At 38.7% G+C, this 24,257-nt stretch overlaps 1 protein-coding gene across 3 annotated transcripts in view; it reads right to left on the reverse strand.

Moving 5' to 3' along the window:
- Positions 1–22,541, reverse strand: part of SNX4 (sorting nexin 4) — a 52,893-nt gene extending 30,352 nt beyond the window's left edge. The window contains exons 1-5 of one of the 3 annotated variants that reach the window (XM_005904486.3): positions 22,358–22,541; positions 10,382–10,503; positions 4,032–4,167; positions 3,805–3,954; positions 3,325–3,372 (exon numbers count right to left, since the gene is read on the reverse strand). In XM_005904486.3, the coding sequence (XP_005904548.2) occupies positions 3,325–3,372; positions 3,805–3,954; positions 4,032–4,167; positions 10,382–10,503; positions 22,358–22,498 (597 nt within the window). In that variant the 5' untranslated portion in view covers positions 22,499–22,541. Of the gene's footprint in view, positions 1–3,324; positions 3,373–3,804; positions 3,955–4,031; positions 4,168–10,381; positions 10,504–20,493; positions 20,524–22,357 lie in introns of those variants that run through there. The other 2 variants (XM_070370539.1, XM_070370531.1) reach the window with 2 other exon arrangements.
- Positions 22,542–24,257: the final 1,716 nt, after the last annotated feature.

Genomic DNA, 24,257 nt, shown 5'->3' on the forward strand with positions numbered 1-24,257 from the left:
ATATGACCGTGGGTTAAGTCACTTTCTCCTGACCTAAAAAGCTGGGATAATACTGAACTAACCTCAAAGGTACTGAGGCAGCTGCCAGCAAAAAAACCATGAACACTGTATCAGAGTACAGTGCTTAAGCACATAGTAAACATTTAATGTTAATGATATTCAGAAAAAAAATGCTGCTTTTGGTTCTAAACTTTTTTTTCTTACCAATTTTGATAATCTTTTAAAATTATCTTCCTAAAAACATTCTTATCGGTCATCTTACAACAATGTTTGTCAAGTTTTTGGCCCATGGGAGTCAATATGCCTGCAATGAATTCTAGGATTCAGTATTCTGAACAATCCCAACATATTGAGACTCATGAAGCCAACTGACCACACTTGAAGAAACACTGAATTTAAAAAAATTTTTTACATCAAAATACTAGTTACATGCTAAAAAGAAGGAGAAGAAGAAGAAAAAACACTGAATTGTAAGTACTCAGACAGCAATTCAACCTTCTCTGGAAGCCTCAAAGTAACCACTATAAACAACTAATACTGAATCCACCTGTGATGCAGTGAAGCCCGAGAGGCTACAAAGGTGAGTGGGGATTCGGCACCATGACACAGACCCCAGTACTGCAGTGTCTGACGCTCATATCACTGTTATACTTTACCGGCAGGCTCGCTGTCAATTCTCACTATTGTCACAGTATGCCTATCTCCAGCAGTATGCACCTTTAGACCTTTAAAACTTTCTAGTAGGCTGCCGACTAAAAATAGTCAAGTATGTTTGGATAACTACAATAAAATTAATTGGATACTATGTGAAAGGACCAAAGTATATCTGTAAACACTGTAGTAAGTTATGTCACATCCATCTGAACATCTCAGAAGTCAGTTCTAAATCCCACCTTTTGACTGTGATCAGGTTAGTTATAACTACCAAATACACAACCTCCAGATAAGAGAAGTGAGTCTTTCTCTCTCTCTATATATATAGATATACACAGATGCATGTACATGCTTGAATGTATGCATGCACAAACATGCATGTGTTAGTCCAAAAGGTTCCATTTCCTTGCAAATGTTTCCAAATTCTCCCTATACATTTTATGTCTAGTCCATTTCAATTCCTACTTTTCAAATTATTAACACTGTGTACAGAGTATTACGAAGATCATGGCATCCGGTCCCATCACTTCATGGGAAATAGATGGGGAAACAGTGCAAAGTGTCAGACTTTATTTTTGGGGGCTCCAAAATCACTGCAGATGGTGACTGCAGCCATGAAATTAAAGGACGCTTACTCCTTGGAAGGAAAGTTATGACCAACTTAGCATATTCAAAAGCAGAGACATTACTTTGTCAACAAAGGTCCGTCTAGTCAAGCCTATGGTTTTTCCAGTGGTCATGTATGGATGTGAGAGTTGAACTGTGAGGAAGGCTGAACGCCAAAGAATTGATGCTTTTGAACTGCGGTGTTGGAGAAGAATCTTGAGAGTCCCTTGGACTGCAAGGAGATCCAACCAGTCCATTCTGAAGGAGATCAACCCTGGGATTTCTTTGCAAGGAATGATGCTAAAGCTGAAACTCCAGTACTTTGGCCACCTCATGCCAAGAGTTGACTCATTGGAAAAGACTCTGATGCTTGGAGAGATTGGGGGCAGGAGGAGAAGGGGACGACAGAGGGTGAGATGGCTGGATGGCATCACTGACTCGATGGACGTGAGTCTGAGTGAACTCCAGGAGTTGGTGATGGACAGGGAGGCCTGGTGTGCTACGATTCACAAAGAGTCGGACACGACTGAGCATCTGAACTGAACTCAACAGAGTATTACCTTTCAAAGATTTTATAAAAGTGAAACTAGGATTTTACCGTAAGGCTACCCAAATATAAAACATTATATCTAAATACTTAGGTAGCACCGACACACAAGATTCAAGGCACTTTGTAAACAGAATAGTCTAAATGGATGGGGAAATTCATGAATTTTCTCAAGGCCACCCAGTTACGCCCAAAAACTGTGCTAAGGACAAACAACTGATAACCAGTTACTAAAATAATGACTAAATCAATGAAACTCTTAAAAAGTTAACAGTTTTTAAATTTTCTATTATATAAAGAGCATCACCAAAAAAATATTTCAGTTTGTTCTTTTCTTCATTATTAGCTCCTAAGAAATCCTGGACTAGTTCTCATAAAATTCTATCAAAATATAAACAATTTTTTAAAGTTCAGAGTTATTTCAAATCATCTTCAAAATTCTATTATTCTCTCTTTGAGCACTATAGTGAGTTACAGCTAAGAAAACACTAATTTTTTCATGTTATCTGAAGTTTCAGATAACTCATAAGTTGAACCAGTAAGTTAAAATTGGTTTATGACAAAATTAGATACTTAATTACATTTTCTGTGCAGAAAAAAATGTTTTCTCCTGTCTTTTTGTGTTAAAATTAAAATACCTATATGCCAATGCATAAATCTCTAGTTCTGAAAATTACTGTAAAGACATTCTGTTCTTGCTGCCTAAACCTATTGAACTTCTGTTACTGCAATATCATATGAACTGTTTATCAATTTATATATCAATTTATATTACTTTTCCTTCTTATATATTCTGTTTACGTAAAAGATGAAAACTTTTAAAAATATGCAGTGTTAAATTACTTTTGTAAACCAGAGGGAGGGGAGAGCAGAGCAGAGTGAGGGTAGTCATCTTATGACTGACATGGTCTTTAATTTTTAGGTAACAGTTCCATTCCCAAACACTAATTCTAATGATCAATATGATGAGCAATCAAAATCTAATTAAACCTGTATCACTGATACAAAATGAATCCTATGCCCACTCAAAACTGGCCACCGTGTCTCAGTATACAAAATAAGCATGACGGATGGCTACTCTTTTAGCCTATTAAGATAAGAAAACCCAAGTTCAACCCTCTAGAAGTGTTTTTTCTATCTAATAGAGCTAGCAATTATGTGGGCACCACTAAGAGTGACAGTGACAAGGACAGAGGAAAGAAAAAAACATAAAAAGCATAATGTGAGTATACTGCGGGGAAAATCTATAGCTTAAACGTGAATTACTGCTTCAAAATGTTCTTTCCCAAGAGAATTAAATTCACACATAAATATGCCCATTATAGTCTCACTATTACCAAAAATTACACCAATCAAAAATAAACCACATTGTTTCTTTAAAATTACCAGTGATATCAGATGTAAAGCCTATTTCCAACATTCACTCATTCAATAAATAGCAAGTATCCATTAAGGCATGGCACTGTGCTAGAAATTGTATATGGACATGACACATTATTTCAAACAATTACCCTTACCTTCAGCTGAAATCCAGTTTCATTTACCGTCTCTTTCCAGTTGCCTTCCTAAAAATTAAAGATAACTTTAGATATCACTGTAAAATAGCCCATAAGTAATATCCCAAATTAAATACCCATCGTTCTGTTCTTCTTTCATGGGAGATGGGGGAGAGGCACATACAATCCAGATTCCAAAAGATTACCGGAGACAGCCCCAAAATTTTATAGATCCGGGATTCAAAAAACTAAAGACTAACTTTGATACCATTTAAGTGATACCAAAAAGTACCATCTTTAGTATCTTTAAGTATAAAAATGTTAACCAAAAGAATGATATAATACTTTGGAAATTCAAAACAAAACAAACTGTGAAAATACATATAAATTAACAAAGGGCGGCTCCAAGAGAATCCTTAAGCAGCAGCAGTCCACAATTTAAAATGTTTAAAATCCCAAGTAAAATGAAATTTTTTAAAAGACTAAATAAAAGAAAAATACCTGTGTTAAAAACAAATAGAAGATTTTGTCTCTACAAAGCATGGGATGTGAAGCAACTCTCAAGAGGAAATTTTCTAAACCAATTCGTCGTCTTTCCACAAAATCCGGGTCCATGTTGTCAGCAGAGAGTTTATGCCAAACGAATTCTGCCTAGATAAAAAAAACAATCATGAAGAACAGTCTCAGCGTTAACTACTTCTAAACTACACCACCATTTCACTCCTTACCCTTTTTTCTGGTAGAGGTGGCACAACAATATGTGGATAGTACACTAAAAGGTAGTTCCTCAACAACTCAAATTCACTATACCGCCTCCACAGTGAGTCTGTTAGGACACTCTGACCATCATTATGTTCAACTGACCTGAAAAAGACAGAATAAGATTTCTAGTGTTTTTTAAAAATACAAATGCATACATACGACCTCCTTTAAAACTGATAACTCCATTTACTGAATGCTTATGAACCAGGAGGGCTATGAACCAGGCACTGAGAACATTTCATGTATTATTTAACCCCTACAACAGACCTGGTGAAGCAGGGATTACTGTCCCCACTTCACAGATGAGGAAGCAGCTGCATGGTATATGCTCTTCCTTCAATCACAAAGATTTGTTGGTAGAGCACGCAGATCCATCTGATTCCCAAGCCCTCACTCCTAACCACTTTGCTCCATTATAGAAAACCTATTTGAACTTGAGAGAAATAGTCATATTAGGAATACTCTTCTCAACAAGAGCCTCAATGTAAAATAATTCAGTTAACATAATGGCTGGCTTTACAATACAGTGCAAGTCTGGCTTCATCAGCATTTCATTAAAGAAAAATTACTTTTAATTGCCACAATGAAAGAACAATTCCTGCCACCATGAGAGAACAACATTCATGCCAAAGACCATGACACCAAAAAAACCCTCAATTTAACATCATCAATGAATCAGATGCATCCAAGTACCAGAAAAGATCCACAAAAGTAAAATGTCAATTAACTCTGAAACAGTGGCAAGAAGGGAAGTAACAAATCAATTTTAGTCTTATATTTACTATAAAGAGCTGCAGGCGATGCCATGAATCATCCATATAAAAGTTCAATTTGGAGGAAAGCTGGGTAAAATCATAAAAAGAGTATTTGAAATTATTTTGACTATTTATGATTTCTGCTAGCATAATGACTATTAAAAAACATCAGCCTTCTAAACATTATCTGAACCTTCCTATTTCCTAATTGAAAATAACTTACAGTTCCTCCAAGAAACATGCATATAACCAAAATGTGCATTTGTACATGTACAGTATAAAGGCAGAGAGGCTAAATCAGTCTCAGAATAAAGTCTTGAGAAAATGTATACATCATGCCATGCTCAACACAAGATGTTCAATGTTTTTATCATTTATATATTAAGTTTGCTAAATTAATTCACTGTAATAAAAAGGGAAACATAATATGAAATTCAAAATATACAAATGGCTTTCATGGCAAGATAGAGGATTATTAAATGATAATTCATTTTAAAGAGTTGACCTAACCATTAGCTGACTAAAACTATTCTAATTCAGATTTTCAACTTCAGCTAAAAAAAAAATATCTTGGGTTAATATAAAGTTTCAGATTATTCAAAATCATTACCAACAGAGCCCAAATCTTGCTAAAAAGTAGATAAATATAGCCTATAGGCAGTACATCTAAAGGCTGTTAGAAGAGCTGCTACAAGTTGTTTTCACTTGGTTTTATTTCAAAGGCCACAAAAACAAGTCAGCAGAAGCCACCTAAAAGCATAGAAAAGACTTTCTTTGGACCACAAAACTACCCCATTTATCCAATCATTTAACAAATATTTAATAGCACATAAGAGATATAAGCATCTGAATGCAGAGTTCCAAAGAACAGTAAGAAGAGGTAAGAAAGCCTTCCTCAGCAATCAATGCAAAGAAATAGAGGGAAACAACAGAATGGGGAAGACTAGAGATCTCTTCAAGAAAATTAGAGATACCAAGGGAATATTTCATGCAAAGATGGGCTGGATAAAGGACAGAAATGGTATGGACCTAACAGAAGCAGGAGATATTAAGAAGAGGTGGCAAGAATACACAGAAGAACCGTACAAAAAAGATCTTCATGACCAAGATAATCCCAAGAGCCAGACATCCTGGAATGTGAAGTCAAGTGGGCCTTAGAAAGCATCACTACGAACAAAGCTAGTGGAGGTGATGGAATTCCAGTTAAGCTATTTCAAATCCTCAAAGATGATGCTGTGAAAGTGCTGCACTCAATATACCAGCAAATTTGGAAAACTCAGCAGTGGCCACAGGACTGGAAAAGGTCAGTTTTCATTCCAATCCCAAAGAAAGGCAATGCCAAGGAATGCTCAAACTACCACACAATTGTACTCAACTCACACACTAGTAAAGTAATGCTCAAAATTCTCCAAGCCAGGCTTCAGCAATACGTGAACAGTGAACTTTCAGATGTTCAAGCTGGTTTTAGAAAAGACAGAGGAACCAGAGATCAAATTGCCAACATCCGCTGGATCATGGAAAAAGCAAAAGAGTTCCAGAAAAACATCTATTCTGCTTTATTGATTATGCCAAAGCCTTTGACTGTGTGGATCACAATAAACTGTGGAAAATTTTGAAAGAGATGGGAATACCAGACCACCTGACCTGCCTCTTGAGAAACCTATATGCAGGTTAGGAAGCAACAGTTAGAACTGGACATGGAGCAACAGACTGGTTCCAAATAGGAAAAGGAGTAAGTCAAGGCTGTATACTGTCACCCTGTTTATTTAACTTCTATGCAGAGTGAAGTGAAATGAAAGTCGCTCAGTCGTGTCTGACTCTTTGCGACCCCGTGGACTGTAGTCTACCACACTCCTCCGTCCATGGGATTTTCCAGGCAAGGGTACTGGAGTGGGTTGCAATTTCCTTCTCCAGAGGATCTTCCTGACCCAGGGATCGAATCCAGGTCTCCCGCATTGTAGGCAGACACTTTACCATCTGAGCCACAAGGGAAGTCAGGAGAGTACATCATGAGAAACACTGGGCTGGAAGAAGCACAAGTTGGAATCAAGATTGCCGGGAGAAATGTCAATAACCTCAGATATGCAGATGACACCACCCTTATGGCAGAAAGTGAAGAGGAACTAAAAAGCCTCTTGATGAAAGTGAAAGAAGAGAGTGGCAAAAGTTGGCTTAAAGCTCAACATTGAGAAAACTAAGATCATGGCATCCGGTCCCATCACTTCATGGGAAATAGATGGGGAAACAGTGGAAACAGTGTCAGACTTCATTTTTGGGGGCTCCAAAATCACTGCAGATGGTGACTGCAGCCATGAAATTAAAAGACGCTTCCTCCTTGGAAGAAAAGTTATGACCAACCTAGATAGCATATTCAAAAGCAGAGACATTACTTTGTCAACAAAGGTCCATCTAGTCAAGGCTATGGTTTTTCCAATGGTCATGTATGGATGTGAGAGTTGGACTGTGAAGAAAGCTGAGCGCCGAAGAATTGATGCTTTTGAACTGTGGTGTTAGAGAAGACTCTTGAGAGTCCGTTGGACTGCAAGGAGATCCAACCAGTCTATTCTAAAGGAGATCAGCCCTGAGTGTTCTTTGGAAGGAATGATGCTGAAGCTGAAAGTCCAGTACTTTGGCCACCTCATGCCAAGAGTTGACTCATTGGAAAAGACCCTGATGCTGGGAGGGATTGGGGGCAGGAGGAAAGGGGGACAAGAGAGGATGAGATTGCTGGATGGCATCACCGACTCGATGGACCTGAGTTTGAGTGAACTCCGGGAGTTGGTGACAGACAGGGAGGCCTGGCGTGCTGTGATTCATGGGGTCACAAAGAGTCGGACATGACTGAGCGACTAAACTGAACTGAACTGAAGTGGTTTCACATGCAACATTTAAATTAAATTTAACCGTTTAAACCATTTAATTTGACTAAGTATATAGGATCTTTAGCCCTGCTTTACAAATTAGAAGAATTAAGACATCATATAGCTTCCCAGGACAAAAGCTTTCTTACCTGTTAATACATACAATATTCTTACCTATTTTAAAAGGGTTCATACTTTATGAACAGAAAAACATAAAAATCTCTGGAAAAATTAAAATCAATGACCTTAGCCTTATTAATTTTAGCCTATTAAACTGTAACACAATAGGCAACTGCTAAACTGACTTTCTTCTTGTGTCCACAGAAGAGATGAGCTATGTGATAAAGTTGAACTTTTAGTCAATGTCAAGGCTCAACAATATTCATAGTGTCCAAGATACTCTGCATAACACTGAATTACAGCAAGAATTCTACATGACCAAAATAATAAATTCCAGGGTTCTGTGGTTGCTAAAGGTCAGTTATAGTACTGACAAAATAATCTATTTATAAACAGTATCTATAAACAGTATTTCTCAAAGTGGACGTGTATATGATATGGGATAGGCAAGAATTTAAGACAGGGAAAACACAAGTCATAAAGAAGAAAGATAAATTTGACTACCTTAAAATGTAAAGCTTTTGTATTTGAAAGATAAAACTATGGTCCATGGCTCATTTGCTTCAAAAACACTTGGAACTTAAGCTTAAAATGTGTTAATTCCTGGACCCCACTCAAAATTCTGTAGCTTAACAAATTTTCCAAGTGATTCCTATATATTTTAAAGTTTAAGAATCACTGTTTTAAAATAAATGAAATATAAGTGTGAAAGTCAACTGAATATCCTTTTATGTACCACATTATTTACTGATGATTCACTTAGATATTTATCCAGAGACTGCAAGGAGATCCAACCAGTCCATTCTGAAGGAGATCAGCCCTGGGATTTCTTTGGAAGGAATGATGCTAAAGCTGAAACTCCAGTACTTTGGCCACCTCGTGCGAAGAGTTGACTCATTGGAAAAGACTCTGATGATGGGAGGGATTGGGGGCAAGAGAAGGGGACGACAGAGGATGAGATGGCTGGATGGCATCACTGACTCGATGGACATCAGTCTCAGTGAACTCCGGGAGTTGGTGATGGACAGGGAGGCCTGGCGTGCTGCAATTCATGGGGTCGCAAAGAGTCGGACACGACTGAGCTACTGATCTGATCTGATCTGATGGTCACTTCTAACTCCAACTTTTGAATTATAATTCTCTATTCATTTCAAAGTCAAGAGTAAACAACTATAATAAATAAAGAGTAAACAGCTATAAATTATTCCACATTATTGAAATCAAGAGGTTCTTCTAGCAGTAAAGCTAATCAACAGCTAATTTCATTGTTCAACTGGATGAAGAAACAGGCATATACTAAAAATATCCTTTTTAGCTTTAAATTTAAGAATTTACTTAAAAAGCTAGAGCCAATACAAATTTCTAAAGTATGATATTTTAAAATAGCTAATTTAACTTAAAAAAAAACCTCTCACAGGATCATACTTTTTTTAAATTAACTTAAAAATCTCTCTGAAACATATGCATGTATGTACATAGGCAGGATACTTCCCTGACCCACCAGGCAAGGCCCTCTACTTTTCTATAAAAATATGAATTATACTTTTTTATTTTTTTTATATTCCGGCCACACTGCACAGCATGTGGGATCTAATTCCCCAACCAGGGATCAAACCTGCACACCTCGCACTGGAAGCACAGAGTCTTAATGGACTACCAGGGAAGCCCCCCCATTTGTTTTAACTGAAAGCATTTCTTCTCAGTTCACAGAAAGAAAAGAGCTTGTCAGTATAGTCTTTATATAAACTATTTATAATAAGCAAAATTCCCAGGTGGTGCAGTGGTAAAGAATCCACCTGCCAATGCAGGAGACGCAAGAGATGTGGGTTCGATCCCTAGGTCAGGAAGAGGTCAGGAAGAGGCCCTGGAGGAGGAAATGGCAACCCACTCCAGTATTCTTGCCTGGGAATTCCATGGACAGAGAAGCCTGTTAGGTCACAAAGAGTCAGACATGACCGCACACACACACACATCCTTTGCTTTTCTCTGGACAAACAGTTTAATTCATTTAACTTTTTCCTTATAAAGTAAAAGACTTTTCTGGTGAGTTTTTTAAATAAATAATTTTATTTGGGGCTGTGCTGAGTCTTCCCTGCTGTGTGGGCTTTTCTCTAGTTGCGGTGCACGGCGGCTTCTCTTGCTGTGGAGCACAGGCTCTAGGGGCCGGGCTTCAGTAGTTGTGGCCCGTGGGCTCAGAAGTCATGGCTCCCGAGCTCTCGAGCACAGACTCGGCAGTTGTGGCACATGAGCTTAGTTACTCTGAGGCACGTGGGATCTTCCCAAACCAGGGACAAACCCGTGTCTCCCGCATGGGCAGGCCTGTGATGTAGATGGGATCTGGATGTTACTTGACACTAAAGCAAGCATCAAGTAACATCCAGTAACCTTTGTTCTCCCTCCAAAATTAATACATTCAAATTTAGCTACTAAGAGTACCAGAGTAAAAGAAAACCTTGTCACCTGTTAAAAAGTAAAGAAACTAAAAGACAATGACCTGTAAATGATTCCATTATACAACAGAATTTACATCAACAGCTACCAAAGCTTTTTCTAACCTCAGACATAATTCTCATCACTCACCTTGTTTCAATGAGGTAAGCAGTATATGTTTCCTGCATGTTCATGGCATTTCTTCCAGTTCGCTTTTCTGCTTCTGAAACACTAATTTCTATCTTCTTCAACGAAAAATTATTTTCTGTCATCTGAATAAAAATAGAACAACAAAAAACTTTTTAAATGATACTGAAAAAAAACCCAGCTATTATAATCAAACCCATTATTAGTACATATCTCAGGTTACTTTTTTATATCTCTTGCATTACTAGTGGTTGCTAAACGACATCAGCAAATGATATGCCTCTTTTTATCAGCATGTAGCACATTAAACTTTTCCAGGAGCTATTTTAGCAAGTGCCATAGATTTAATTATTAAAATGTAGGCATGATTATAGGAGAAAAAAATTAAAATAAAAAGTATACATATCACTTAAATGACCAAGAATAAATCTGTATAAAAATACGTATGAAAAAATTTAAAAACACTCTTTATAAAGACGAATGATCCTCAATACTGACATCTTTTTATTTTACCAGTCAAATCAAATATAAAATGCTATATGACAAAAGGTGAGATTTTCAGCTTTAAAAATTAAAGCTGAATTTCAAATTTTTTTAAAAGAAGGTTAATTTTTAAAAAGGAGCCATCACATATTTGATCATAAATTTGCATAAACTTTTTGGCAGTGGTTAACAGGCTCCACTGTGAGATAGCAGGTTTTTCTTTTTTATAAATATTGCTTTTATTGATTTATTCATTTTTTATTGAAGTATAGTTGATTTACAATGTTGTCTTAGTTCCTGGTATACAGCAAAGATATTCTTTAATATATATTCTTTTTCATATTATTTGTGATTATAGTTTATTACAGGATAATGTATAGAGTTCCCTGTGCTATACACAGGACCCTGTCTATCTGAGACAGCAGGTTTTAAGAACAGGAAACCTCTTTCTTTTCTTGCTAGATCATCCCCAGGTCTGTATCAAACAACATCACTTGGTGGTTCACAGGTTCTTTGTGCCACTGAAGAAAGAAAGTCAAAGTGAAGTCGCTCAGTCCTATCCAACTCTTTGCGACCCCATGGTCTGTAGCCCACCACGCTCCTCCATCCACGGGATTTTCCAGGCAAGAGTACTGGAGTGGGTTGCCATTTCCTTCTCCAGAGGATCTTCCCAACCCAGGGATCAAATCTGGGTCACCTGCATTGTAGGCAGACACTTTACCTTCTGAGCCACCAGGGAAGTCCTGCCACTGAAGAAGCGTCTTGAATACACCCAAACTAGCTCCAAGTTTAAACAAGAAAGACATAGTGAGGCCATGCGATAACTGCTGTGCTTTTCTTTTTGTTCCCTTGCTTTTTTTTTCTCCCTGAACTTTCAAAGTTCAGAGGTGGATTTTAATTAAAAAGCATTGTATTGTATTAAAACTGGGGGTGGTTTGTGAAGAAGAGATATAAGTAAAAAGATGGATATACCAACAAGTTAAAAGAAAAAGCAGTATGCAATAAAAATCCATGATACTTTACACAGGAAATCAAAGCTATGTGCTATGAAGACAGAATAAGCTATGTGACAATACCTAAAATTAAATCAGTGATGAATCAAGACGACATGCTTAGAAAGTACCCCAAAAACGCTGAAGAATAATAGAAGATGTAAAAATGCTAAAAGAAAATAAAGGACAGAGAACTAAAAATGAACCCAAAACAAAACTACTCTGTTGCCAAACAAGACAATTTTATAAAATGTAAGTTTTATGTCCAGGTATTAAAAGAGAAAATAAGAGAGAAAAACCATTCAACTAAAAGAAAGCTCAAGAAATTACATAAGCATAAACCACCCAACATCAGGATGATGAAGCCCTCACTGGCTGAGATTATACATATAAAACATTTTGGCCCACAGCCAAGCACTGATTTATCATCATGTACTACACTGAAAAATTCTCTGAATTCTAGAATCAAAAACTGATAAAACAAATTATTTCCCACCAAAAAGATAGTGCACATGAATCATAAATTTACCCCATTATGCCATCCAAATAATTACACAGAAGGGAAAAATAAAAGTATAAAATCAACTATCATAAAAACTAAAGATATCAGCAGGGATTGGTAGATGATATAAAATTGCTAATACTGTCATACTAAAGTACAAACAGTGCCAAGAATAGCATAACTAATGCTAAAAGGACACATTCAAAAGATTTAGAAATGGATAAACTTGATGACTGGAAGATGAGACTAGGAGTGTGTTTTAAAGAGAGAGAGAATATTTTATGTATTTACCTTAAATTGAAGTACAGTTGATTTACAATGTTGTATTGGTGAAACACAATGCTTTAGATGTATTAAAGTGGACTTCTCATCAGAGTAAAGAACATCATTAAAGAATGATGCTACACTTGTATCCTATACTTACATTCAAAGAATAACATCCCAAATGTAGATGCTTGATAGGTGAATCACTACTTCCTACCTGACTTAAGACCAAATAAATATAAAAAAATGGACATATTTAAAAGGTTGATGAAATTTTTTATTTCAAGTCAATGAGCAAAAATCAATCTGTGTGCGTGTGTGCCAAGTTACTTCAGTCATGCCCAATTCTGCAAACCTATGGACTATAGCCCACCAGGCTCCTCCATCCATGGGATATTCCAGGCAAGAATATTGGAGTGGGTTGTCATTCCTTTCTCCAATGAACTTCCCAACCCAGAGATCAAACCTAGGTCTCCTGTATTGCAGGCAGATTCTTTACCATCTAAGCCACCAGGCAAGCCCCAAAATCAATCTACTATAAGTTTTAAAAATACTGCAAGGACTTCCCTGGAGGCTCAGTGGATAAGAATCCATCTGCCAATGCAGAGGACATGGGTTCGATCCTTGGTCCAAGAAGATTCTACATGCTGCGGGGCAACTAGACCTGTGTGCCACGACTACTGAGCCCGCGCTCTAGAGCCCTCAAATTGCAACTACTGAAACCCATGTGCCCTAAAGCCTGTGCTCTGCAACAAGAGAAACCACAGCAATGAGAAGCCTGAAAACCACAAGAAGAGAACAGCACCTGCTTGTCACAACTAGAAGAAAGCCCATGCCCGCAATGAAAATCCAGTGCCGCCATAAATGAATAAATAATGCTGAAACAGTGAAACAGTAAAAGCAAGCATAAGACAGGTTAATAGTGATAAAAGGAATGATAAGAAACTATTAATTCAATAACTGAATGATTACTGAGTATCTACAGTGCCAGTCATTAGGAATGGGAAGATAACTGAGACAAAGTGCTTGAGTTCAGTGGTTCAAAGTGCAGAGTTCAGTGGTTGAGTTTGCTTGAGGAATTCTCACCATCCAGAAAAGTGAAAATGATGAAAGATGATTTTTTTAAAAAAGGAAAAAGAAGCATCAATGCTTAAATTATAGTTCTTAAAGAAGAAATTGGAGGAAACAGAACAGAAATAATAATCACCAGTATAATAAAAAAGAAACCAACAAAAATTCTTTCTGGATTGAAAAATATTTCTACAGCTCCAAATTGAAAGGCATGTGGTCCATGTATAATGAATTAGAAAAGTAAACATCTTCAGCATAAAGGAAAAAAATCGTAAAAAGATTAAGACAGGAAAATAAAAAGCACAATCACTACCAAAGAATAAAGACCAGATTTGCCCTAGATTTCACAATAATATAAAGTCCAAATGACAAAGGAACATCATGCATATAGAATGCTTGAAATATTATAAAAATACTAACACACTGTTCCTTTAAAGATAACTTTATCCAGAAGGGATTTTTGTGTTGTTGTTTTTTTTGTAGAAACTGATGCTCTGTTCCTACAATTTATATGGAAATACAAAGGACCTAGAATAGCCAAAATAGTTTTGAAAAATAACAAGTTGCAGGATCTATACTATCTCGTTTCAAAATTTATTAAAAAGCTAAACTAATCAAGACAGTGGGGACACTGGCAGGATAGGCTTAGACATCAATGGATCAATGGAACAGAACTGAGAATCCAGAAATAAACCCTTATATTTAAGGTCAAGTGATTTTAATAAACACACCAAGGCAATTCAACAGGGAGAGTCTTTTCAACATATAGAGCAGGGGCAACTGAGTAGCCACAGACCAAAGAAAAAACCCCAGAACTAGACCCTTTACTCACATTGTACATAGAAATTAACTCAAAATGGTTTACATACTCAGATGTAAAAGCAAAACCTGGGGAATTCCCTGGCAATCCAGTGGTTAGGATTCATATGCTTTCACCACCAAGGACCCAGTTTCCATCCCTGGTCAGAGAACTAAGATCCCATAAGCCATCTGGGGAACGTCAAAAAAAAAGACAAAACATGATCCTGGGATAAGCAAAGCGTTCTTATAAGCACAATCTATAAAAGAAAAACAAAAACAAAAACCTGATCTCCTAGTCTTCATCAAAATTGAAAACTATTGCTAAACTTTCAAAGATAACATTAAGAAAAAGTAAAAAGTCATGGCCCAGGGGAAATATCTGCAAATCTCATTATTTGATTAAAAAAACAAATATCCAGACTAACTGAACAACATGTGCTTATGTGCTCAGTCGTGTCCGACTCTGCGACCCCATGGACTATATATAGCCCACAAGGCTCCTCTGTAGATGCAATCTTCTAGGCAAGATGAAGCAAGTTGCCATTTCCTACTCCAGAGAATCTTCCCAAGCAGGGATCAAACCTGTGTCTCCTGTACTGGCAGGCAGATTCTTTACCACTAAGCCATGCAGGAAGCACCTTCAATAAAAAGAAACACCACCCAATTTTAATAAGCAAAAGACCTGAATAGAATTTCACCAAAAAAGACATGCAAATGGAAATAAGCACATGAAAAGATGTTCAACACCATCAGTCATTTAAAAAATGCAAATTAAAACCACTTCACATCCCCTAGAATGGTTATAATCCGAAAGACAGACACTGCCAAGTACTGGCAGGGATGTGGAGAAAAGTGAGCCTCGTAATTGCTGGTGGTAATGTTAAATGGTACAGCCCCTTGGGAAAAGAGTGGCAGTTTCTTAAAACAAAAAGTTAAAATTTACCATATAACCCAGCAATTATACTGCTACAAATTTAACTCAAGAGAAATGTAAACATACATCCACACAAAGACTTGAATGTGAATGAATGTTCATCACAGCAATAATATTCATAATATAAAAGCTGAAAATAACTTGCATCAAATGGTGAATAAACAAAAAGTGATACATCCATACAACTGAATGCTATTCAGTAATTAAAAAAAAAAACAGAAAAGTTCGAAAACTAGGTTGTAGTGATGGCGGTGCAATTCTGTAAATCTAACTCTGAGACCCCCATGGACTGTAGCCGGCCAGGCTCCTCTGTCCATGCAATTCTCCAGGCAAGAATACTAGAGTGGGTTGCCATTTCCTTCTCCAGGGGATCTTCCTGACCCAGGGATCAGACCCAGGTCTTCTGCACTGCAGGAAGATTCTTTACATCTGAGGCACCAGTGAAGCCCTTACTACAAATTACTGAATTTATATACTTACAGAGTGAATTTTATGGTGTATAAATCATATCTTAATAAAGTTTAAAAAATAAAACCCATCAGTCCATAATGAAACAGACAAGTAAATAGAAATTTTGATGAGGAACAAAGTATTTTTCTAGTTTCAAAGTATGTCTTCACAAAACGAGATCAGATTTGTAGTTACCAGACGCAGGGGATGGGGAAAAAAGAAACTGGATCAAAGAATCAAAAGGTACAAAGTTATAAAGAGTACTAGGGATATAATGTACAACATGATAAATTAACACTGATGTATGTTATTTATGAGAATTGTTAAGAGAGTAAACCTTAAGCATTCTCGTCACAAGAAAAAAATGTATTTTTTCTGTTTCTTAATATTGTATCTATATGAGATGATGGACATTCATTTCATGATGAATGTAAGTCCAATCACTATACTGTATGCCTTAAACATATATAGTTGTGTATGCCAATTAGACCTCAATAAAACAGGAAGAAAAAAAAAAAGTATACCCCAGAAAGTTAATCACAAAGAAGAAAAGAGAACTTTATATTGGAGAAGACTAGCAGAGAAAGTGATCAAACCTGAATCATGTGCAAACTGGTAAGAAGCAATTAGAAGAACACAGCATCATATTAGTGGCAATTTCTGCCAAAGAAGTACAACCTGAATTTAACCATGAGAAAACATCAGGCAAACCCAAACTGAAGGGCATTCTACAAAAATAACTGGTTGCTAATATAAAAAAGGGTCAAAGTCATGAAAGCAAAGACCAAGAAACACTTTCAGATGGGAGGAGACTAAAGAGACAATGCAACTAGATGTAATACTTGAGTCTGGACTGAATTATTTTGTTCTGAAGAACGCTGTTGGTACAACTGGCAAAACTTACATGAAGTCTGAGGATTAGATAATAATAATTTATCAATGCTTTTGATAGAAGCTCTGTGATTATACAGAATGTCCTTTTTTGCCCTTGAAATATATACTAAATGTTCTGGGGATAAGATAAACAGCAGTTTATTCTCAAATATTTCAAGGGAAACAATTCTTTGTACTGTACTTGCTTATAAATTTGAGATCATTTCTATAAATTACTTCAAAAAATTTAATGGCATTACATTTACATAAATAATATGTCTCAATTATGTATTGGGGAAGAAAAAAAGACATGCCTTCAAAATCATTATAGAGGATAAAACCAAAGAAACTATGGTCCACAAAGGAAAATCCAAAACCAGAAACCAAAATAAGAAAGCATAAACTATAACAGAAAAAAATCAGCTAAAAATAGAGTTAGTTAAGATAATAAATGTAGGGGCTTTAAATGTAGGGGCTTCCCTGGTGGTCCAGTGCTTAAGAATTCGCCTTTCAATGCAGGGGCACAGATTCAATCCCTGGTCAGGAAGCTAAGATCCCACAAGCTTTGTGGCCAAAAAACAAAAAACAAGTAATACTGTAAAAAAAATCAGTAAAGACTTCAAAAATAGTCCACATTAAAAAAAATTTTTTTAATAAAAAATAGATAATAAATGCAAATATCTTATTTCCCATGGTCTTCCCTGGTCATTCAGTGGTAAAGAATCCACCTGCAATACAGGAGACACAGGTTCAATTCGTGGACTGGATGACCCCTTGTAGAAGGAAATGGCAACCCACTCCAGTATTCTTGTCTGGGAAATCCCATGGTCACAGAAGCCTGGTGGGCTAAAGTCCCTGGGGTCAGAGTCAGCCATGACTGAGTTGAAACAATGCTTATGTATACAAGTACATGTGTTCTGACTATGATGTAAAAACGTATTCTGCACCATGAGTTGCCTTCAAAAGGTAACTGAGAGCTGCTGAAGTAGAAAGTGAGGAAAGCAATTCTTGAGAATTATTTAATAACTTGCTGTGTCGGGTGTGCTTAGTCGCTCAGTCATGTCTGACTCTTTGCGACCTCCGTTTCTGTAGCCCGCCAGGCTCCTCTATCCTTGGGGATTCTCCAGGCAAGAATACTGGAGGGGGTTGCCATGCCCTCCCCTTCAGATCTTCCCGACTGAGGGACTGAACCGGGTCTACTGCGCTGCAGGCGGATTCTTCACCAGCTGAGCCACCAGGGAAGCCCTAAACTTTCTGTAACTCTGCCTATGCACTTCCTTTTTCATATTATCTTTACCATATATGTCTCAAACCTTCCTCCACTCCCTTCTGGACCCCTCCACTGAGCTTTCTGCTGCCAACCTGTGAAGGAACTAACAGTGTACAGGCATTGTTCAAGCAATGGTTGCTCAAGCCCTCTTAGCCCCAGAAGCACTCAGAGGCCTAAAGAACCCTCCCTACAAAAGAGAGACACTGAATCCCTCAGGAAGCAGTTCTCTGAGCAAATACTGTTAACTGCCATCTCAGTGGAATCTTCCAGCCCCAAAAAAGCAGCATTTTTACTCCCATTCCCTTGCTGCGTCCTCGCCAGGACTGATTGCTACTCTCTTGAAGATTGTGGTCCTCCCTCATTCTTCATATTCTAAACTTCTTTAAATAAAACCGACAATACTTAAAAAAAAAAAATACACTCTTCCTCGTAAGGAAAAAGTACAGAAAGAAAGAAAGAAAGGGAAACTTCTAACTAGACATTGGAAAGGAAGAGGATGAAGACTCACAGAAACAAAAACAAGAGAATAGAGTTTACAACAGAATTTAAAGAATGTTAAAATTAGTGATGTTTAAAACTGGAAAACATCTGCAACCTTGGCAGTGCTTGTTTCTACTATCCCTCGGTGTAGGGCAACTAGCACAATTTACTCTCCAACCAAAATGTAGAGTCAAAAATAAGGCTGATGAGGCTTTTTGTCATTTCTGCACACTATCTGTATAGATGCTTTTATGGTGAAAAAGTCATTGATAAGTCAACACATTATTCAGAGCTCTTTTCTTCTTAAAATAACAACTTAAATCTTAATAAAACAAAAAATATTTAAGTATAGTATTTTACAATTTACAAGATTATTTTTAATCTTTTTTTTTCTTTTTTGGTCGGGGGCAGGGGGTGCAGGGAGTGAAGCTTCATGGTTTCATGAACAGAGCACTGATGTCAAAGCCACGAGGACCTGGGCCCAAATCCCAGCCATGTCACCAGTTTGTGACTTTGGCCAAATCACTTCTCTCAGAGCCTCTGCTTCCTTATCTCTGTATGTCTTTTATGTCTTTTGGGAGTAATTTTGAAAATTAAATGAAAAGTAGAGCCTCACAGTGTCTAGCACAAACAAATGTAATTTACCTGTCTGCCCAGACCACATTCCTATCTACCAGTAACAGTAGCAATGTGGCTATGGCTACTGCAATACTTCTCAACTGAGGATGGATTAGAGTGGAAGAGGGGATAGAAACAGGAAAAGGAGTAGATCTTCTGAGACTGCAGGGGACAATATATACAGTGTATGTGAATGCACGTGTGTGTGTTGATAAGCTCCAGATGATTATGAAATATTTGTCCAAATGGCTTGTATTTCTAAAAATTACTAAATTATCTCTATAAATTACTAAATCATTGTTTGAGGAAACCCTAAGTTTGGGCAGTCTCGAATGGTCTCTTACAACACATTTAAAAGTCAGGTAATATTATATAACTACAACTCTTACTGTATGATGGCATCTTTGGGATTTCAAATATCTTAAACCAAACACAGGTTTTTTATTTTAAATGAGATATGTATAATCACTTAACACAAATGGATTTTATACTATAGTTGCAACTTCATATTAATTATCCAAAGGCTTTCACAAAAAAAAATTACCAAAATGTTCAGTCATAATCAAAATTAAACTCATGATGCAGCTAACAAAAGATATGATTCTTACCCTTTGAAACAATCTAAAATCGCTTTAACACATATCCATATGGTTGGCAAGTAACTTAAAGCCTGAAAATATTAAGTGCTGATAAGGATAAACAGCAGCAGGCACTACTGATGTGAATACAAACTGGTATGTTCACTCTAGAAAACAACTTGGCACTACTTACTATACTACAGTGCTGTCCAGGTGGCACACTGCTAAGGAATCTGCCTGCCGATGCAAGAGACGTGGGTTCAATCCCTGGGTAGGGAAATCCCTTGAAGTAGGAAACAATAATCCGCTCCAATATTCTTGCCTAGAAAATTCTAGTGGGCTACAGTCCATGGGGTCGCAAAGTCAAACATGACTGAGTGGCTGACAGCGCGTGCACGCACACATGCACGCACACACACACACACACACACACACTCTTCGATGTCTTATGCTGCTGCTGCTAAGTCGCTTCAGTCGTGTCCGACTCTGTGCGACCCCATAGACGGCAGCCCACCAGGCTCCTCTGTCCCTGGGATTCTCCAGGCAAGAACACTGGAGTGGGTTGTCATTTCCTTCTCCAATGCATGAAAAGTGAAAAGTGAAAGTGAAGTCGCTCAGTCGTGCCCGACTTTTAACGATACCATGAACTGCAGCCCACCAGGCTCCTCCATCCATGGGATTTTCCAGGCAAGAGTACTGGAGTGGGGTGCCATTGCCTTCTCCGTGTCTTATGCTACCACCCTATAATCCAGCAATTCCACTGTTAAGTTTACAGACACTTGCACTACGTATTTCTTACATGTAAGAAGTTCATAGTGGTAGTAATCTTTCAGAAACAGCAAGAATCTTGAAACAACCCTAATGTCTGTAAAACGAGGAAAAGAGAAATCAACTGTAGAATACCTACAAAATGGTATACATAGTCTCATGACTATAAAAACAAACTAAGTTACATTTTGGGTGAATCCCCAAAACAGTATAGAGCAAAAAAAGGAAGTCATAGTAAAACTAGTTTGATTATGTAAATTTCAAAATGAAGTAAAATTAAACAACATGTTCTTTAGGGACATTTACATTTATATGTATATTTAAAGCTAGAAAACTGTTAATACAAAATTCAGAATATAATTACTTCTATGGTCGAGGGAGCAGATGTAACATAGGAGAATATACACAGGTTTCAAAGAAACTGATTTTTACTTTGTGAGACTCTTCTCTGCATTAATTATATACTTCATGATAAAAGTTTTTTGAAGAAACAGAAAAACTAAGTCACAAATGGAATCTGCATTAAAAAAGCAATTCATGTAAGAGTCAAGTTTATGGACTACAGAATACACACACTGCTCTCACATTTCATATAAGATACCTCTCCACAAATAATTCTATAATTTAGGAAGAAAATAAATGAAAAACTTAAAATTCACCCACAGAAGTTTTCATGCTATCCTATATACCTCAACATTTCCCCTAAGTAGGCAAAACCTTGAACTCCTAGCTAGTTAAAATAGCTAGTGGTGAAGTGTTGAACTTCAACTAGTGTTGAAATTCCTAGCTAGTTGTCTTTCTAGTTACAGTCAGCAAACAACTTTTAACTTTTCTTTATCCATTTATCACAAGGATGGGCAGTTTTATATTGAGAACTTGTTTCAGAAAAAAATAATCAAAATGGATGAGCACTGCACAGGCTCATTAGGGTGGTCTGATGATAAATACTCGACTGAGTTTCCGAATCACTTTATTTAACATGGTCTACTCATCTTGCATTATGCGTGAAAACACTTTGGAATGAAAGTAATTACAAATATAAAATGATGCATTTTCTCCTTCTGTCAAGCAAATGAAAATCACTACCAAAGGAGCTTCACAATGCCAATAAATGGGATATCCATGACACATCTCCATTGGGAGATACAGCACTGACCCCCAAATGATGAAATTACAAGTCAAATAAGAATTTGGATGGGGGGAGGTTCAAGAGGGAGGGGACATACGTATATTTACGTATGGCTGATTCACGTTCTTGTGTGACAGAAACCAACACAATACAGTAAAGCAATTTTATTATCCTCCAACTAAAAATATATTTAAAAACACACAAACAAAAAAATCTTTTTCACTTGTACCTTTTCTTGACTCTAACACTTTATTCCATCTCCCGATGGTGGCACCAAGCCAAACACCCTCGTGCCCCAAACTTGTTCCTCAAGTCCCCCATTCTCTTCTTTCTCAAACACCGCTGCCACCGCCCACGGTTAAGCCTACTCCTCCGCACAACTTACAGATGCGAGAAACATCAGCGTTCCTCTTCGGGTCCAACCTCCCGGGGTTCCCGACCCTGAAACCGCACCTGCCTCAGCCTGGAGCTTTCCGGGCCCCGCGCCCGCGCCCGCCGAGCCGCGCCCACAGAACCCCTCCGCTCCCTCGGCCGCGCCCTCTCCACCCTTCCTGCGGTCCCGCAGCCCTGGCGCTCGCCCCCTACTCAAAACCCCCTTTTCCCACCGAGCCTCCCCCACCTGACTGCACCCCGCTTCCCCGTCACCGCGGGGCCTCTCCGCCGAGCGAGCCCACCCGCGCGGTCAGCGTAAACCAGTCCATTCTGCCCTCTAGGCCGCGCCCCAGGCCGCGGGGGTAGGGGGGCCTCTGCCACCCGTTCTCCTCACCGTGCCGTCCCCGGGGCCCTCGTCCCGGGCCCCCTTCGTTTCCTCACCAACCATGGACTCCAGCCCAGCGTCGGGGTGGCTCAGCGGCTCCAGCGGCGCAGGCTGCCAAAGCCGCTCAGGGTCGGGAGTTGCCTGCTCCATGGCTGCGGCTCAGCGCAGCGGACACACTGCGCCGGCGCCGCCTCGCCTGGGCCGCCCACCCACGGCCGCCGACCAGGCCCCGCCCCCTCTGCCTGCGGCCGCCCCGCCCCGCCGCGCCGCGCCTAGCTCACGGCTGCGCAGGCTGAGAGCGCTCCAGGGCTTGGCCCGCAGTTGGGAATGGTACTTGGGAAGGGCGGGCCTGCGAGGAAAGTGGTCAGCTCCCGAGCCAGGAGACCCAGGAATCCGGGAGAACCGGTGGGGGAAAGACAGAAAGGCAAGGGGAAGGTGAAGACAGGGTGGGTGCTGGAACCACTCAGGTTGGTGATCACCTAAAGAAAACTTGAAATCAATAGAAATCCGTGGCTGTGGTCTGACGGCTCCCTCTTGGCCTTTTATCTTGCCTGCCATCATTGGGTCCTTTTTGGCTCCACCCCCACCCCCTAAACACACACCCAGAAAGATCAGAGCCGCGTAACTCACTAATTTTCGGCAGGTTGAGTGACACAATCAGGAAAAGGTAAACACTTTTCTGAGAAAAGTGAAACGCTTAACTGAAGCTGTGTTTGAGTTCTATCTTCAAGTGTTTCTTGAAGCCCTGGTGATATCTGATAATTTTCTGTAAACACTTAAGTTGAATTTTCGGAACCTGTTTCCTAGGCAAGCATTCACTATGATAACCTGCCGGGAAACACTCGCTGGGTGTACCAGATTGTGGTACTTTGTGGTACCTTGTATAGGAAGTCTGCTCATCAAGTTTTCAAGGAGAGAAACTGATCTTTCTGTCCAAATAACTTAGCTGTTCGAAGCGATGACACGCACTTTTCTCCTCCTCCTGATACTTCTTTTGGCATGGTAGCGATTTTTCCCATTCATCCCTAAAACCTCAGGTTATGTCCAAGTGCTAATATCACTTTGTTCATAAATCAGTTATGACCTTTCTCATACTTCTTTACAATTATTTATTTATGTCTGTCTGCCCCAACTAGACTTCAGACTCCTTTAAAGCAAGGACCCTATTGTATTATTTGTTCTCTCTTACCAAGCCTAGGACATTTACTCGATAAATGTTTAAAGGCATTTAGGACTTCCCTGGTAGTCCAGTGGTTAAGAATCCACCTTGCAGTGCAAGGGACACAAATCCAATCCCTGATCCAGGAATATCCCACATGCAGCACTGAGCCCCTGTGCTGTAACTACTGAAGCCCATATGCCTAGAGCCTTGCTCAACAAGAGAAGCCACTAATGAGAAGCCTGTGCACCACAACTAGAGAAAGCCCGAGTGCAGCAACAGAGACCCACCACTGCCAAATAAATAAGCAAAGCTTTAATGTTTCAAGGCATGGAAACAGTTTTTCAGGGAATATCCATGCTAGGCAAGTTCTTAGTTTTTGTGTGTGTGTGTGTGTGGCCTCACTGTGTGCCTTGTGGAATCTTAATTTCCCCACCAAGGGTTGAAGAACCCCAGCCCTTCACAGTGGTAGTGCTGAGTCCTAACCACGGGACCACCAAGGAATTTCCAGGAACCATTTTTAAATCAGAAGACTTTATTAATTTACAGATATATTTTCAGGGACAGATTTGTATCTGTTAATTTTTGTCATTCAGTCACTAAGTGGTGTTCAACTGAGACCCCATGGACTGCCACACCCCAGGCTCTTCTGTCCTTCACTGTCTCCAGGAATTTTCTCAGATTCGTGTCCATTGAGTCAGTGTTGCTATCAAAGCATCTCATCGTCTGCTGCCCCCTTCTTTTACTTTC

Source organism: Bos mutus, chromosome 1, assembly GCF_027580195.1.
Source record: "Bos mutus isolate GX-2022 chromosome 1, NWIPB_WYAK_1.1, whole genome shotgun sequence".
NCBI lineage: Eukaryota > Metazoa > Chordata > Mammalia > Artiodactyla > Bovidae > Bos > Bos mutus.